The following is a 16,073-nucleotide window of genomic DNA, read 5'->3' as shown; positions in this document are numbered from 1 at the left end:
AATAAAACAAAGACCTCCCAACTTTACCACTGTCATACATTTATACCCTCAGTGTGCGGTGCTCACTATCATCTATCTATCAAGTTTACTGTCATCGGTCGACTACATAAATTGTCAAAGAGGCCTGAAGGGAGCACCTCAGACTCAGTGTGGGTGGATTTGGTTTTAAACTTATATGATAATAATTTTGTGGCACATGAATTTCCTTCAGAATAAATCATGTTTCAGTTTTATCGTGTCTTACTTTACACCCAGTACAATAAACTAAACTAGAAATTAAAAAGGGAAAGGTTGAGTGTAAAAAAAACAGCCTCTTCCTTTATAACCCATCTGTTATACCTCTTCACATGCACACACACACTGATGAATCACTGGACACAGACACAACACCACTCACTCAGTGTCACACTTAAACCGAGAGGAAGACTTATTCAGATCCTTTGCTCAGTGTGGGAACACCGGACTTGTGTTTGAAATGAAAGAATCAGCGGCAAAATGTACTAAAAGAAAAAAGTCATAGTGACACAAGAAGAATGGACGCTGTAAAATCATTTACAACTGGACTGTCATAGTTTGAGTGAATCAATCATATACATTCTTCTGAGATGCGGTATGAATTGCAAAAATGCTATGTATATAACACTGAAATTGTGAAGTTAATATACTTTTCCTTTCCACCCCTGCATACCAGCAGTCCCATTCAATTTCTCCTTAACATTTAATCTATAATTTGCAAAAAAAAAAAAAGAAGAAGAAATATCTGTTCCAGCCATTTGAGTGTAACACCTCAGTTAAATAACAGTTTTATCAGTGATTGTTTCCAGATATCCAAAAACACCTAGTTTTGTATAGAATGTATGTGAACTGGCGCTTTGTAGTTTGGGAGAAGTTTACAAAATTAATGAGGTTATGATTCAAACACAGCTATGTTTATTTTTTCCATAACTGAATGAACAAGCTGTTCTTTCCTCAGAGGAAAATGAGGTCCCCGGGAACACCGTTTGAAGCTAGAGAGGTGGCAGGGTCCGCCAAACATAAACAAAGTAAAAGAGTAAGAGACTGTCCTTTAAGGTCAGTTGGTTTATACAGTTTCTTCAGTCATGAAGACAAAGAGAGTCTGTTTAGGCATAATGTGAGAAAAAAAATCAGTCAATGAGGATCTTTCTCTTCTGATTAAAATGTCCTCACAAACCCACACAGTGCACCTCTGATGTCCAGAGCTCTGTCTTAGAACTGCACAGCATGGTTCAGTCATTGTTCAGCATTGGAAAATGGTCATCATCAGCGCCGCCGCTAGAGGGCAGACTCGCTTTAGACTGAACAGGAAGCTCGCGCGAACAGAGCGTCCTGAATGTGCGTCCGCCGAGGAAGAAGAAGACGAAAGAAAACAATCACAAGCGGCTGTTTGCAGAGCAGTTTTCTCTATTATTGCGTAGTTTCGACAAAGGAGACACCATGCCCGTCATTTGTGCGGCTACAGGGTGCAACAATAAGTTTGTGAAAGGGTCGGAAATACGATTTTACAGGTAGGTTTTTGCAGGTAGAGCCGAAGTTCTCGGCGGCGTCACAGCGCATCTCATGTGTAGTTGGCTCCAACGTTAATATGGCACAGCATGGACGTGAATTACTTTGCTTTTAAATGAACTAACTTGTCCTTCCGTAGGCTATATCTCTTCCTGGCCACTTTAAGTTTTAAAGTAGCGTTATAACTGCATTTCCAACTTTAATAATGAAGGCGTCCTGGTGTAGCTTTAACTAACAAGAACTCATGGTTCTTCCGAGCTAGCTGTGACATCCTCACGATACTCACCAGTACAATCGTGCACTTTTCTCGGTGGCATCTTGTCTGATATTAATGTGCATTTGCTGGACATTTAGTGATGGTGGTCGCCAATGTGGCTAAATCGTTATACCAGTGCTTGAAAAATGATCTCGCACATTTAAGTAACAGCATCTCTCTGCGATTTAAAGGTGCAATATGTAGTTTTGATGAAGACACTTGAACCAGAAGAGAGATCTTCTTTGACCGATTTCTTTACGCACAGATAAAGAAACTCTACGTTTTAATGACTGAACAAACAAACCGACCTTAAAGGACAACACAATTTCAGACTGTTTTACGTTTTTTTATATTTGGCGGACCCTGCCACCTCTCTAGCTTCAGACAGTGTTCTGGAGACCTTATTTTCTCTGAGAACAGCTTGTTTATTGAATTATGGGAGAAAAATATATATTCAGAGTTTTTTGTTATATCTTCATTCAGAAACTCTGAGTTTGACTTTATTCTCCAAAACTCTATAGTACCCCTTATAGCCACAAACATTTGCCTTTAAAAAAAAAATAAAATAAAAATGCAGTGTACCATTCGATCCATTTTGGCTGAATTGGTCCTTATTGTACAACTTAGCAATGTGCTTATTCAGATACACAGTAGCACACAACTTTACCATCACTGAACAATTTAAATGTATTTACAAAACTTTGAGTTAAAATCCAATAATACAAGACTGCCCATCCACTGTTGTATTTCGTCACCTATAACTGACTCAGGCTATCCTGATAATGTGAACAGACCTGACAGGTAACCAGTTGAACTGTATCAGGTGCTTACCCAGGTAAGCACATACCAACTTTCACATTTTTTGTTTACGTGGTTACAAAAAAGCTCTCTGGCATTGTAATAAAGATTGACATAAAGTAATATAAAGCAGTAATCTGAGCTTGACCGAGGTTATCGGTTAGCAGGTATTACATATTATATATATTAAATTGGCCTATCAAAGATATATAGGAATCATTTTGAAATGTGCCAATATGGAAACTTTTCTCTTATAATGAAATTATCAAGATTATAATGAGAGCATGGTGCTTGGGCTGATGTATGATTATTAAATTCCCAGTGGACTGTTTCAGTGCACTGATGACATTTTGGACAAAAAAGTTTATTGATTTCCTGTAAAATAAAGTAAAATAGACTGCCTTCATTACATAACACATTTGAGAGATGTATTTTTTGATCCCTAATATAAGTATTGGCCTCAACAATCAAGCTTTGGTCAGGCTGTAGCAATTATAGCCAACTGAAACCTAAATGATTAGTGAAAGATACGAAGTAATACTCATAACAGTAGCGCAACGACACAACAAACCTGCACGTAAACACCAAACCCTTTAGGACTCAAGACTTCTTGATAAAATGTTAGAGTTCGCTTTTGTGCACTGCTCGAGGTTTCAGACAGTTACGGATGCCTGAATATATCCAACTTGGAAAAAAGACTACGTCATTTACAGATGTTGGTGTGTTGTTAAGACAGCTAAGAATTCTGCTTTATGTTTCTGAGAAAGCATAATTTCCCTCCCCCTATAACTGCGTCCACTAACTGTTGTGTTTATGAGACGTTACCTTAACAGCTGTGATGGTTGGAAACCTGTGGCCTGGTTTGAAGCCATCTCCTCCCTCTCCTGTGTATCAGGTTTCCACTCAGCAAGCCACAGCTCTCCAGCAAATGGGTGCACAGCCTGGGGATGAAAAACTTTGTCCCAACTGCCAACACCTGCCTCTGCTCAGAGCATTTCCGGATTGACTGCTTCAGGGACTACAATGGCAAACAGTTTCTGAGAGAGGACGCAGTGCCCACCCTGTTCGCCAGTGGGCAGGATTCATCAAAGGTGCAGATTCTTTCCTTACAGTTTGTTTTCAGTCTAAACAAGTCATCCTGTTTTACTTTTATATTAAGTGAATAGAGAACTGATAATTCCACAGATTGAACTTCGTAAAAGAGGAGTGGTACCAAAGGAGACAAACGTAGCAAACCCCATGGCAACACAAGCCGAGCGAGAGAGAGTGAGAGACGTTGGCGGTATACGCAGAGAAAAAAGAGGTGGAATGAGGGTGAGTTCCTGTTACTGGTGTCAGTACTGTGGGTTGATAAATCCACCGTATGAATGTGATGACTCATTTATTTTAAACTGTGTATAATTACAAACTTGTTTCCAAGGATACCTTAAGTTATAAGTATCAAATGGCCCAAAACTGTGACATTTAACTTCCCTTGGTGCCAGAGTTGTTAGACAAGCAAAACAACCTGAGAATGTAAAATATTCACATTGTTGAGATTCAATCTGTTATGAACAATAAGATGATTACTTTCGTTATGTAATAATCCCCTGATTATTTTCAAAATTAACTGATTAAATCAACTGTAGCGAATATATAAGTTCCTGTAGGCATAATTTACCTTAAAATAAAATATACTCAATTCGTTTGTTACAGGGTGGACGAGGAAGCCGTGGAGGAAAACAAATGTCTGACAGGTGAGTGTGTGCGTGTGTGTGCGCGCGCGCTTATTCATTATCTCTTTCATGATGATGTGAAAAAATAAACTGTCCCCACGTTTTTACCCCTCGGAGAATGTTTTGTAATATTTATTGTCATTGCCAAAGTGCTCTAATACTAACAGTGTTGAATCATTAGAGATGCATCTCTAAACAGAGTTTTTGTTCAGCTGTTAACATTTTGTTTTGTTGGTATAAATCAACCTGAAACGCTAATAAAAGAAAACCAGCAAGAGGAAAATACTTTAATAAAACTAAACTGAATTGTTGCACGGCAGTGAATACACGTCTGTTTGTCACCTCGTGCATGCAGGCAGAGCCTTGGAGCCAAGAGCAGAGTGTACGACAACAAAGGCCGCCTGCTCTCCAACAGCAAGGACATGTGCGACTGTCTGGATGTGGATTGTATGGGCTGCTTCTACCCCTGTCCTGAATGCGGCTCACGCAAGTGTGGAGTGGAGTGCCGCTGCGATCGGAAGTGGCTGTACGAGCAGGTGGAGGTGGAGGGGGGAGAGATCATCCGCAACAAGTTTGCCATTTAGACAGCAGTGACTTTTGAGGCTTTAAATGCTCGATCAAGGTATCGGTGTTTGTGCTCTTCCCCTGAACTGAGCTGCAAAGTCAGGCTGACGGACTATTCAAAACTGTGATGTTTTTAATAATCTTCAATAATGTCAACAGATATCTATCATTCTTCTGAATGATTAATGTGCTTCTTTTGTTTTTCCTGTTTCCTTCAAAAAAAATATATTTTTCCATTTTATTCTCCTGTAAAAACACTGCTCATGTGCCATTTTTTGTTAATAAACCTTTTTTTTTTTGGTCTGCCATCTTGATGTGCTGGAACATCTGCAGAACGTAACCTGATGTTATTATTGTCCATCTGCAGAACGTGAAATCCTTTGTCTCAACAAGTTTATATTTTGAAACGTACATTTCTTTATGTTGCAACTTTATGTTTCTTTAGATTTATTTTCCAATTTATGTTGTAACAACGCTGCTTAAAGCCCCAAAACCACATGGTTAGGGAGAGTGTGGAATAGATTGTGTTTTGGCTTAAAATCCCTGGTTTTGTTGCCGTAGACACGCAGTGAAACACCATCTCAAACAGTGAGCTCTGGCTTCGCAGCCGTCTTGTCTACATGAAATTTGAGCCCATCTGTTTTCCAGACATTCAGAATTATTCTGCCAACTGGGTTGGAGTTAGTCAGTTTTTGTTGTTAATGTACATTTTAGATTTCTTTCTTGAATTATTTACAGAACAAATGATGTGAAACAACACAAATACATCTGAAATAGGCAACTGACATCAGGACACAAAGATTTTAAAGAGTTATAAAGGCATAAAGGGTTTCATATAACTGTCTGTTCGGCATTTGGTTTATTCTGGCATTGATGAGTGAGAGAAAGACGTGAGAAACGCATTGTATAGTTTAGACAACCAGCTCTTCTTCAGTCATTTCCTTTTAGTTTCATTATCACTTTGTCATAGTGGGTGGCAGTGAGCCATCTTAATGCTGTTTGCTACATGCCATAAAAGAAGAAAAAGAAAAGATGCGGTAACAGACAAGAGCTACACCCTCTACCAGCACCTGCATAAAGTTAGCCAGCCGGTGCAGCAGTGTTTCGGATTCTTTAGATATTGCGATATCATCCTTACCAAGACTTCTTTTGGCTCCAGTAATTGTGATATATGCATTCAGTTGCTGTTATAAGGAATATTTATTTGTTTTTGCAAGATCTATGAAATCCCTGACCATTTCTTTTAATAATAAAAGTAGAAAAACATTTTATTCTTTGTATTGCTCAAGCCTCAGAATATATCCACATGTATGACTTCTCTTGGGATACAGACACTGAAACATGTTCAGGGACAGCTCATCACAGTCACAAGTCACTGCACACAAATCTCAGCATGATCCCTGGAAAGCATTGTGAGCAGCTGCTGTACAACACTAAACTAGCAGAATCTTCTCTCTTCAGTGGGGAAAAGACTAAAAGTGTCCAGTGTTCATGGATAGAGAGAGGTAGAATATAGCTTTCTAACTCCTAAGCTACAAAAGTAGAAGTACTGAAGTATTAACATTGAAAAATATACTTAAAATACCAAAAGTGAATGTAGTCTTGCATCATTTTCTTTGTTGATTATATTCTGTATTAAAGCGAAACTCTCGCCAAAAAGCAACCGAGGCTTTATGTAGGATTGAATATGAGTCAAACCTTCGTGTGAAAGCATAATTACGACGAAAGAGGCACTTTTAAGATTTACCGTAGTTTCGGTTTTGGGCACGTTAATTTTGAACGGGAGTGCATGGGGCAAGACATGCTAGCATCAAAATCGCTATTTTTAGAACACTAAAAGGCTCGACACAACATGAAACTTTGCTCGTAGCATCACTAGGGTCTCTACTCACGAACAAGAGCATTGAGAACATTGTTTGTGTACACAGAGTTTATGAAAAATAAGTTTTTTGAACTACTCACGTTAGCTGCTGCACCTCCTGCGCGTCGCAGTCATGCCAGACAAAAAGTGAGATCCCCAAGTGCTACCTGACAGGCACGCTTGAGGAGCGGTTCACCATTACTCTCCTGCCTGTCAGTACTCGGGGATCAACACTTTTTGTCTGGCATGACGGCGACGCGCAGGAGCGCAGCAGCTAACGTGAGTAGTTCAAAAAACTTATTTTTCATAAACTTCGTGTACACAAACAATCTTCTCAATGCTCTTGTTCATGAGTAGAGACCTTATTGATGCTACGAGCAAAGTTTCATTTTGTGTCGAGCCTTCTTAGTGTTCTAAAAATAGCGATTTTGATGCTAGCATGTCTTGCCCCATGCACTCCCGTTCAAAATTAACGTGCCCAAAACCGAAACTACGGTAAGTCTTAAAAGTGCCTCTTTCGTCGTAATTATGCTTTCACACTAAGGTTTGACTCATATTCAATCCCAAATAAAGCCTCGGTTGCTTTTTGGCGAGAGTTTCGCTTTAAACTAAATCTGCCATGTAACCAGTAACTACAGTAATGAATTAAAGGTACTGGAATCAGCAGTACTTTTTTGAGAATTGTAGTGGAGAAGAGGTATGAAGTAGCAGAAAAGAGAAACATTACAGTACTTGGGTGAATGTATTTAGTTACTTTCTGTGTAGGGTAAGTAATCCTTCCTCAGTCACAGCATACGCTCTTTTTTTGACAGCTAAAAGTCATATTTTCCGTGTGCTGCAGAAAGAAACTATCAGCGTGATGTCATATGTAGTCCTTTTAACAAGTCAAGACATTCATTATTGTACATCTGATTCATCTCAGTAATCCGACCAGAAAAATAATGCCCATTTAAAATGTAATTAATCATTTCCAATAGGTCATTTTTGCCTGATTATCACAGACTGGACACTAGAGGGCTTGTCTTCTTACATCCTCCTACACGCTGACCAGAGGCAGCAGGCAGGAGCATGACACAGCAGTTCATCACGTCGGCTGAAGAATTGCTCAGACCGTGACGTCTCAGTTACATACATCCAGCTGTCCTTAAACTCATCTCTGGGTCAAGAGTCATGCTTTGCCTCCATATCCTGTGCTTATTTCAGGAGATCCGTGGCAGCGATGGCTGGGAAACATGCTCCTGCCAAATCTGAACTTTGAAGAATCACAACGGTGGATATTCATCTGAATTAAATCATTGCCTGGTAGGAAAATGTGGTGTGCAGCCACAGCGAGTTTTGCTCTAAACTCACATTGAAGTTGAAGTTGAAATATTTCCTCAGTGGAAAAGTCAGTGTTGCACCAGCTCCAAGTAGAAGAGAGTGTCCAAAAACACCTACCCTCTCATATTGACTGCTGGCAGGAATATTAAGCACATTAGTCACTGTTTTGTTGGTTTTTGGAGTAACAGCAGGGCATTTCTGGAGAGAGGTTTATTAAGTTCACTGAGTTTTAAATATCACCTGATTTACCAGGGGTTCAAAGGTCTCCACGATGAATATGTGATGTTTCGTAATTGAATCATCATGTCACGGTTTAAGACAACCTAGCAATGCGGTTGCGGTCTGCATGTCATACACACACACCACAACATGTTAAACTTCACAGTAAACGTTCAGGATCAGGCCTAGAGAAAGTTATTTGGTCAATTATACATTTATAATTGACCAAATAATAATTGTGGCAATTGTTCAAACAATCGTCGAACATAAGATTCTTTAATCAGGAAATAAAATGAAAAAAAAGTTAGATACATTCTGGACAGGTCTAAAATCTGCGGCAAAGGATTACTATCAGAGAGACTCTTATACAAACCTTTCAACCATTTAGATCCAGCTTCCACATCTCCTCCCAAAGCAGAACAAAACTCTTAATTTATGTTTTGATCATTCAATGCGACAGATGTGATTGTTGGAAACAGTTCTGTACTTGTTCTAGGAGCTTTATGAGTGAAGAGGGATTGTACGGGAAGAGGTTCTTTGTCTGCAGCCTCGTCACCACCTCTCTGAGCTGTGACAGACAGAGGACTGCTCTGACTGATGTTGCACAGGTCACCTGTCCTGACAGAGGTGCCGCGTCTGGACATGACGTGTGCTCAGTCAGCGATGATGACCCTGCTGGTGTTCTTTCAAGTGCAGAGTTAGATGGACTTGGTAAAACTGGTGGGTGAGAGGACTCAAACTGCTGCTTCATGACAGGTGCTCCACTAATCTTCTGTTTCCCATCCAGAGCACTAAATCTACTGTTCTCACACACAGATGTCCCAGACTCATCCTGACAATCCATGTTCTCTGGTTCAGACTCATCGGAACTACTGTACCCTACAAGGCGACTGCCAGCAGCCATACTGATCATTTCTACTGGTGTATCTTTAGGCTGGACACAGGGGCTGAATCCAACTTGCCCTGGCTGACCTTTAGATGTTAGTGCAAACATATCACCAGCACCCGAGTCGGGAAGGGATTTCTGCAGCGAAAGTTGACAATCTGACACACTGACTTTTCCACAGGCTGCAGTGAAGCCCTGCCAGTCGGCCCTCAGGTATTTAAGGTACAGCACGAAGTACTCCAGAAAGCAGGTTTCAGTGGAGATGAGGAAGTCGAGGAGGATGCTGTGGTCAAACGAGATGCTCCGAAGCAAGAGCAGGAAGTGGCAGTGAGGGTTGCACCCAGAGGCACAAGCTGCCTCCAACTCGGAAGACTCATCCAAACCAGACAGTCTGCAGGGAGAGAAGAGAAGTTTTTTTTAAAGAATAATGACACCTGCTCCCCGGTGCTGTACCAGCTCATTTCACTGATTTTGGTGAGATCTCCAGCCAGATCAGGAGGAACCAACTTGATTAAATGTTGAACTTTGCTTGGATGTACAATATAGTGTATATTCATCACTAAACTACAAACTGCAGCATTTTTCTGACAAGAAGTTTTATAGTTTATAATTCCTCTGATTGATATTTACTTATTACCTATTTCAGAACTGCGACATCACGTCCTTTTCCAGGGAATTACTGTAGGGTGAGTTTGTTGAATGAAGTGCTCATGTGACTAAATCTTTCATGACTGTGTCACCTAATTAAGTTTTTATTATTATGAATTCTGAGCCACTGGGTGTCGTTTTTGTTTAGTTTTTTTGAAGAAAAACTTACAAGTGAAGAGTAACTGCCGGGACGGGAAGCCTTTTCAGACCGTTTTGACAGCTATTTTGTTCGTGCTCATATGATTGTGGCATTTAACAGAGTTCATTCATGTATTTATTGGACTAAAAAAGCTAAGGGAGTGTGTTGAGCGTAGCGAACTAGCCGCTAACAATTCCCCCACTTGTTAAATGTTAATATAGCCAATCAAACAGTTGTTCACCCGCTTAAGTTGTGATTGTAAAATAGTTATTACAGCAAGCTGTAAGTTACTACTGCAATACTGTTTCTGATAATAAACACTGTCCTGACAGGAGATTACCTCTTTTGGGAGTTGGAAGGTTTCACAAAAAATGGGAAATTTCTCAGTTATCCATTTTATAAATCATATGCTTAAAATGCTGATCCAAGTGTGGGGGCCTGCTTCATAGGCTCTGGGTGTTCCCAATACCTGTGGGAGTTGCACTGATGGGCCTGAAGAAGAGCAACGACCCATGTTCTTACAGTTTGATGGGTTATGTACTACTGATTCTTTGCCCACAATAATTTGTTAAATCTACAAAAAAAAGTCTGTTTACATGTTAAAAATAGGTTTTGAGGTTGTTTTGATAACGATTGGAAGAGATCAACACACACTCTGCTGACTGAGTCACTCATCAAACCCAATCCAATCAAAACACTTTTTCCTTTAAACTTTATTTGCATGTCATGTTGTTGACATGAACACATGTCTGTGAATCTGTTGTACCTGTGATGAAGGAATATGGAAAGCAAAGCTTTCAATGCCTCCATCATGTCGTCGTCCTGTTCTCCAAACAGCAGGCTGACCCAGCAGCACGGATGAGCGACCTCCATCAGCTCGACTCTGTTCTTCTTCAGGAAGCCGCACAGACTCTGTAGATACCCATACACCTCTGTGGCACTGTCCACTCCAGCTGTGAGACAACAAAGGGAGCATCAGCATAGCAACGCAACTCATATGTGAGAGGACTGCCCCCTGCTGTGGAACTGTTGTAATACTGGGTGTGCAGAGTTCCTATTCTTACTACATAATGATCTAACATGTCTAATTAGGCACATAGCAACACAACTGTTGAAACAAAAGGCAAATTATCAAGAATACACACAACAAAGACCAAAAACTACAGAAAATGATATACCTCCTGTACCATTTTTTACTAGAAACAAGGTCAAGCTTTACTTTTTGAAGGGCAGACTTGTTAGCAAACAGTTACTTATTTGCTCATCCAGCTACCACAGAGCAACAATATCACTCATTTGGAGTCAAGGTTCTGGCCACCTGATGATGAAACAATCCCAATCCAATATTCCTTTCTTTCAGCTCCGTTTTTTGGCCCTTTGACTGCTAGGTGCTCATTTATATTGAAGATCCAGCAACTGTGTCTGTCTGTTGTTGGATGCTGAGCAGGTAATGTACAGTCGAGCTTTTTCACAACAACACCTGCCTGCTGCACCTGAGAACATTGCTACGAGAGTGTGTTAGTTTCTGAGTTAGTGTCTTCTTTTAAGTCTCTTCTAAAAATGACTTCGGAAGTTCTGATTTAATCAGATTTTTCTGCTTATTTTATTGGTTTCAATAAAGTGTTTGGCTTTTTATCCATTCATTATCTGTAACTGCTTATCCTTTGCAGGGTCGCGGGGTGCTCGAGCCAATCCCAGCTGACATGGGCCGGTGGCATGTAGCCAGTTCCAACAATCTGACAATCATTCACGCTCACATTCACACCTCAGGGAAATAATGACCGATAAACCTCAGTTGCATGTCTTTGCACTATGGAAAGCCGGAGCACACAGATAGAACGCAGGAACCAGTACCAGTACCTTCTTGCTGCGAGGCAACAGCTTTAACCACGGACCATTGTTTTTTAATTTTATTATATATTAAAAAACATTTTTTTAATCTAATAATTTATTTTCTTGTATATTATATTACTCATTTATTATTTATTATGAAGTTATTTTATTTCATTCTAAATATGTAAATCACTTGGTACTTTTTTAAATATCAATATTTGGCACCAGTGTATCGATAACGTACGCACATCCCCATTTTAACGGTAGTTTAAAGTTCCCCTCAAAAACTCAGTGCTTTACTCTGTTTGTGTATCGGGGATGTACAGTCATCCTGGAGTCTCACCTGTTCCACCAGCTGTCTGAATGTGAAGCTCCATGGACTTAAGAAGAAGCAGGCTGACACCACTGAGCATTACACAGTCTGGTTTCTGACCTTCATTGGCCCCAATCTGTCTGGTCCCCCCAAAGAAAGAGGCAGATTCCACTTGAACGCTCTGTAACCAATCAGCAGCCACTGCTGTCAACACACTCCGAGACAGCACGCTCATATCCGAGTTGAAGCAGTCATGTTTGGGCCCAGGGAGCCGCGCTTCTCCTAGCGCCCAGTCCTCTCCAGCCTTCTGAAGCACCGCTTTCTTTAAAAGCAGCAGCACTCGCTTTTTGACAAAATACTGCGAGGAGCCGCTGATTGTTGTCAGGAGCGCTGAGGAGTGAATGTGGGTTAATCTCTGACTCTTCAAACAGCCATCGGCTCCACGTATCGAACTGGAAGCGGTCAGCACCTCCAGCAGGTCCAGCAGGAGGCAGAATGTGGTTCCCGAGAGTCTGCTGTGGGTCAGCTCCATCCAACACTGCGCCGCCTCTCTGCTCTCTTCACGGATAAACTCTGAACATAGAACACTGAGGCTGGAGTCCAACACTGCCAGAAGTTTCCAAAGGATCTCTGATGGAGGAAATGCAAGAATTCAAAATGAGCTCAGACACAACAACAGAGCAACGTTCATACAGCAAGCAAGCAAACTGGGCTGCTGTACTCCGGCCTTTATGTAGGTCTTTTTAATATGAAAACTGAATATTTTTGGATTTTGGACTGGGCTTTTAAAGACATAAGAAATTAATTCAAGGGCTCCTCGTAAAACTAACATTTACATATGTCCTGTAAATGTAAAATAATTAATATTTGCCAATATACAGTTGTCTGTAACTTTGTGAGTCACTCAGACTGCCATGTCCTGGTTTTTGGGAGACAGCAATGATTACAATGCACAGTCTGACAGTCCTGGATCAGGGAAACAAAAAGCAGAGAATATCTACATTTCTGCTTGAAGTTCAGCTGTGACTGACAGGATTGTTACGGATTCACACATCAGCAGAACTTGGCTGTCACTGAGCCGTTTCTGCTGATACTGTAAGTGCACAAACAAGCTGGTTTTACCTTGATGCGCTCCTTTAAGAAGACGTTTCAAGACCTCAGTCAGCGACCACAGACAGGCATCCAGCTCAGGGCCAGGGGCTGAGTTGTGAAATGTCTGCACACACATCTGCTCCCACACAGGACTAACAGTACCCTGACAGACAATACAGAATATTGATAAAGGTTCTCAGTCATCCAGGTAATGGTAACTTGAGTGCGATATTATAGGCAACTGGACTTGTTTCAGTTTGTTGAAGTACCTCATTAAACCATTCCGCCCCTCTTTCCCAATTCTTTTGACTTTATGACCAATTTTTATCCATATCCAAAAACTGTGTCACTTATTTCATCCATTTCCCATGAAAACAAACAACTGAATGGTGACTGTAGTGCTATGGCATACACAGAGCTCATACTGTACATGTTTTCTAGAAAGAAGCTGACATGTGAAATTCATGGGGAAAAGGGAAATAAATGGGGTGTAGAGATCCTTACAGATCACGATTCAAGTCAGGAAAGTTGCAGTTTGTCGTCATTAATGAAATGCTAATCTAGTTTTGTGTTAAACACTCAGTGAACTACACTGTCCCGCTCAACGCGTCACCGACTGCAACATGGCTGACCACTAGGTACAGAAACGGGTACTTAAAAAGATCAAAATCACATTAAATCTGGTCATAATGACAACTGCAGTTAAGTGAAAGGGTAGGTCATCAGTTTTTCGTGAATGAGCTTATAATGATGCTGTGCAGTGTTTAAGTTAAAGGTTTTGGTGGCCATCACTGACGCAACTGTTGGCTGTGTAGTTTCTACACTTGCTCATTTTATGAGTGCATCGGCGTCAGCTGGGAGCAGACACCTCAACGCTTGAAATAAAATAAATACAAAATAAGAACTCTAAATATATCATTTCCAGTGTAGTCCACTTGTAACTCAAAAGCTGCAATAAGTAGTCAACACTCGGGGCTGTAGTAAAAACAGGGTAACATATGTCTGCCGGCATTTCTGCTTTAGCAAGTGACCATGGTATTAAGGGGTTAATGCCCTATAAGGTGTCAATAATCAGGAAGTAATGTACTCTGCAGAGGCAACTGCCCAACTCTCAAACCTCTGCATCGTCCATTTATACATGATAAGAGACACCTCGTTGGGCATTATCCCTTACTTACCCGATTAAAACTGATTATAGCTATGATAGTCATCCAGGTTGTATTCACTAACTTAGTTTAGTTGGTCTGCAATATGGAAAATGATATACTTTTGCTTGTAAGCTCTGGCCTCGGGGCAACTGTTTGGAATTGTTGTTCCACTGTCTGTCAGTGCTGTCTGTCACCTGGTTCATTATAAAATACATGATGTGTACACAGAGTCAAATATTCAAAACCATGGCTCCCTCATTCCATCACATTCTACATGTCCTAGGCACCATTTTACCACGATTTCCCATTGTGACAAAATTCCGATTCATTTAGTTAATGAAACCTTCAGGATCTAGAATCTACAATTTGTCAGAATTTGTCAGTTTGGACAAAGCTTGAACACAACATGACCCAGTACAGATGAACCAGCTGAAAAGCTGGTGTGGTTAAAGAAAGTTTACCAAGAAAGCAGTTAGAAATGAGTCAGACTGCACATTTAACATTAACATTTACAGGTACATTAAAAAAGTTGTGAAGCACACTTGGCTAAAAAGTCTGCAATATTTCTAAAATGTGGGAGTCCAGAACTGACAACTCACAGATTTGAGGAGATGATAGAAAACCCACGCTGATACACTCTTGGCAGCCAAATGTGAGATGATCTGGTCCTCGGCATGGAACTGACAGACCTGTGGAGTAGAGGGCTTCTTCAGTGTCATAGAAATTTAACTGGTGTTTTTTTACTGAGCATGAGGAGAGTCGGGCACTCACAAGTTGTGACATGAGATCCATGTCTTGAAACAAAACCCTCTCGATGTCCGCGCAGTATAACGCGACTAGTGGAGGCAGGCTGCGGGAGGTCAGGCTGGAGATGATCTTCTCCACCAGAGTCAAACTAATGTAGGTCAGCTCCGAGCGGTTGCCATGGCAATAACCTGCAGGAGCACACCGCCCGTCCCCGCCGGGCAGGATCATGGAAAATATCTCATCCGCCGCCTCCGCAGCGCTGTGGCTGGGACATGATCCGGTCTGAAAACACCTGTACACATCTGTCAGACAGGTGGAGGTGGGTCGCTCTCTGCAGCTCGCCGTGTGCTCCATGCTGCTGACTCTTCCGTGTGGACCTGCCATGTGATGCACACGGAAGCAGCGTTACGACGAATGGCTCAGCGAGCCGAGCGAAGTCACCGAGAGTTAACACGATGAGAGCGGAAGTGTACCACATGGGCCTTCAAAATAAAACGGATTTCATTCTTGGTAGTCGAGATCAATAGCCATATTATCGCTTGGATCTTGGCAAAATTATGAAGCTCAACGCTCACAATGTGTGGAAGGACGAGGGACTTTTACAACTTTACCACTAAGCCATCCATTTCTTTTGTATAAACATAAATAGGCGTTAAAAGTTGTGGCCGGAAGTGTAGCATTCGTTGGACTTCGCCAGAGGGTGAGTCCGTGTTGTCTTTAATTATCCTGTGGGCCCTGTGAAAGAAAACCTCACTTCACCATTATTTGGAGTTCTGGATAATTCATGTAAGAAAAAGTTGACTGGGCAGGTTCTTCCATTTGCATCAACTCTTGTTGTCTTTAGCCACAAAGTTAATAAGATTTGATGAAAAAAAAAAAAAAAAAAATGAAATTCAGAATCAGAGAGGAAAAAGCTTAATTCAGATAAAAGCAAGTGAACAGCGGCATTGGTGTTGGGATGACACGAAAAAAAGGAAGTAATACACTGAACTGAAATAGAGCAGGTAAGA

General features: G+C 41.0%; 2 protein-coding genes across 2 annotated transcripts; one reads left to right on the top strand and one right to left on the bottom strand.

The window, feature by feature from the left end:
• The first annotated feature begins 1,320 nt into the window (after positions 1–1,320).
• arl14ep (ADP-ribosylation factor-like 14 effector protein) lies at positions 1,321–6,128 on the top strand. Its single transcript, XM_030413182.1, has 5 exons — positions 1,321–1,526; positions 3,474–3,669; positions 3,764–3,892; positions 4,274–4,314; positions 4,649–6,128. The coding sequence occupies exons 1-5, from the start codon at positions 1,456–1,458 to the stop codon at positions 4,875–4,877; spliced, it is 666 nt and encodes a 221-aa protein (XP_030269042.1). The 5' UTR covers positions 1,321–1,455; the 3' UTR covers positions 4,878–6,128.
• A 1,319-nt stretch (positions 6,129–7,447) lies between these two features.
• On the bottom strand, positions 7,448–15,482 carry lins1 (lines homolog 1). The gene is made up of 6 exons (XM_030413542.1): positions 15,088–15,482; positions 14,916–15,005; positions 13,199–13,331; positions 12,107–12,706; positions 10,697–10,883; positions 7,448–9,534 (listed from the first exon to the last, which is right to left on the bottom strand). The coding sequence occupies exons 1-6, from the start codon at positions 15,445–15,447 to the stop codon at positions 8,706–8,708; spliced, it is 2,199 nt and encodes a 732-aa protein (XP_030269402.1). The 5' UTR covers positions 15,448–15,482; the 3' UTR covers positions 7,448–8,705.
• Positions 15,483–16,073: the final 591 nt, after the last annotated feature.

The sequence above is a fragment of the Sparus aurata genome, chromosome 4 (genome assembly GCF_900880675.1).
Source record: "Sparus aurata chromosome 4, fSpaAur1.1, whole genome shotgun sequence".
Lineage (NCBI taxonomy): Eukaryota > Metazoa > Chordata > Actinopteri > Spariformes > Sparidae > Sparus > Sparus aurata.
Note: the sequence above shows the minus strand (reverse complement) of the source record. Positions and strands in the feature narration are given on the sequence as shown.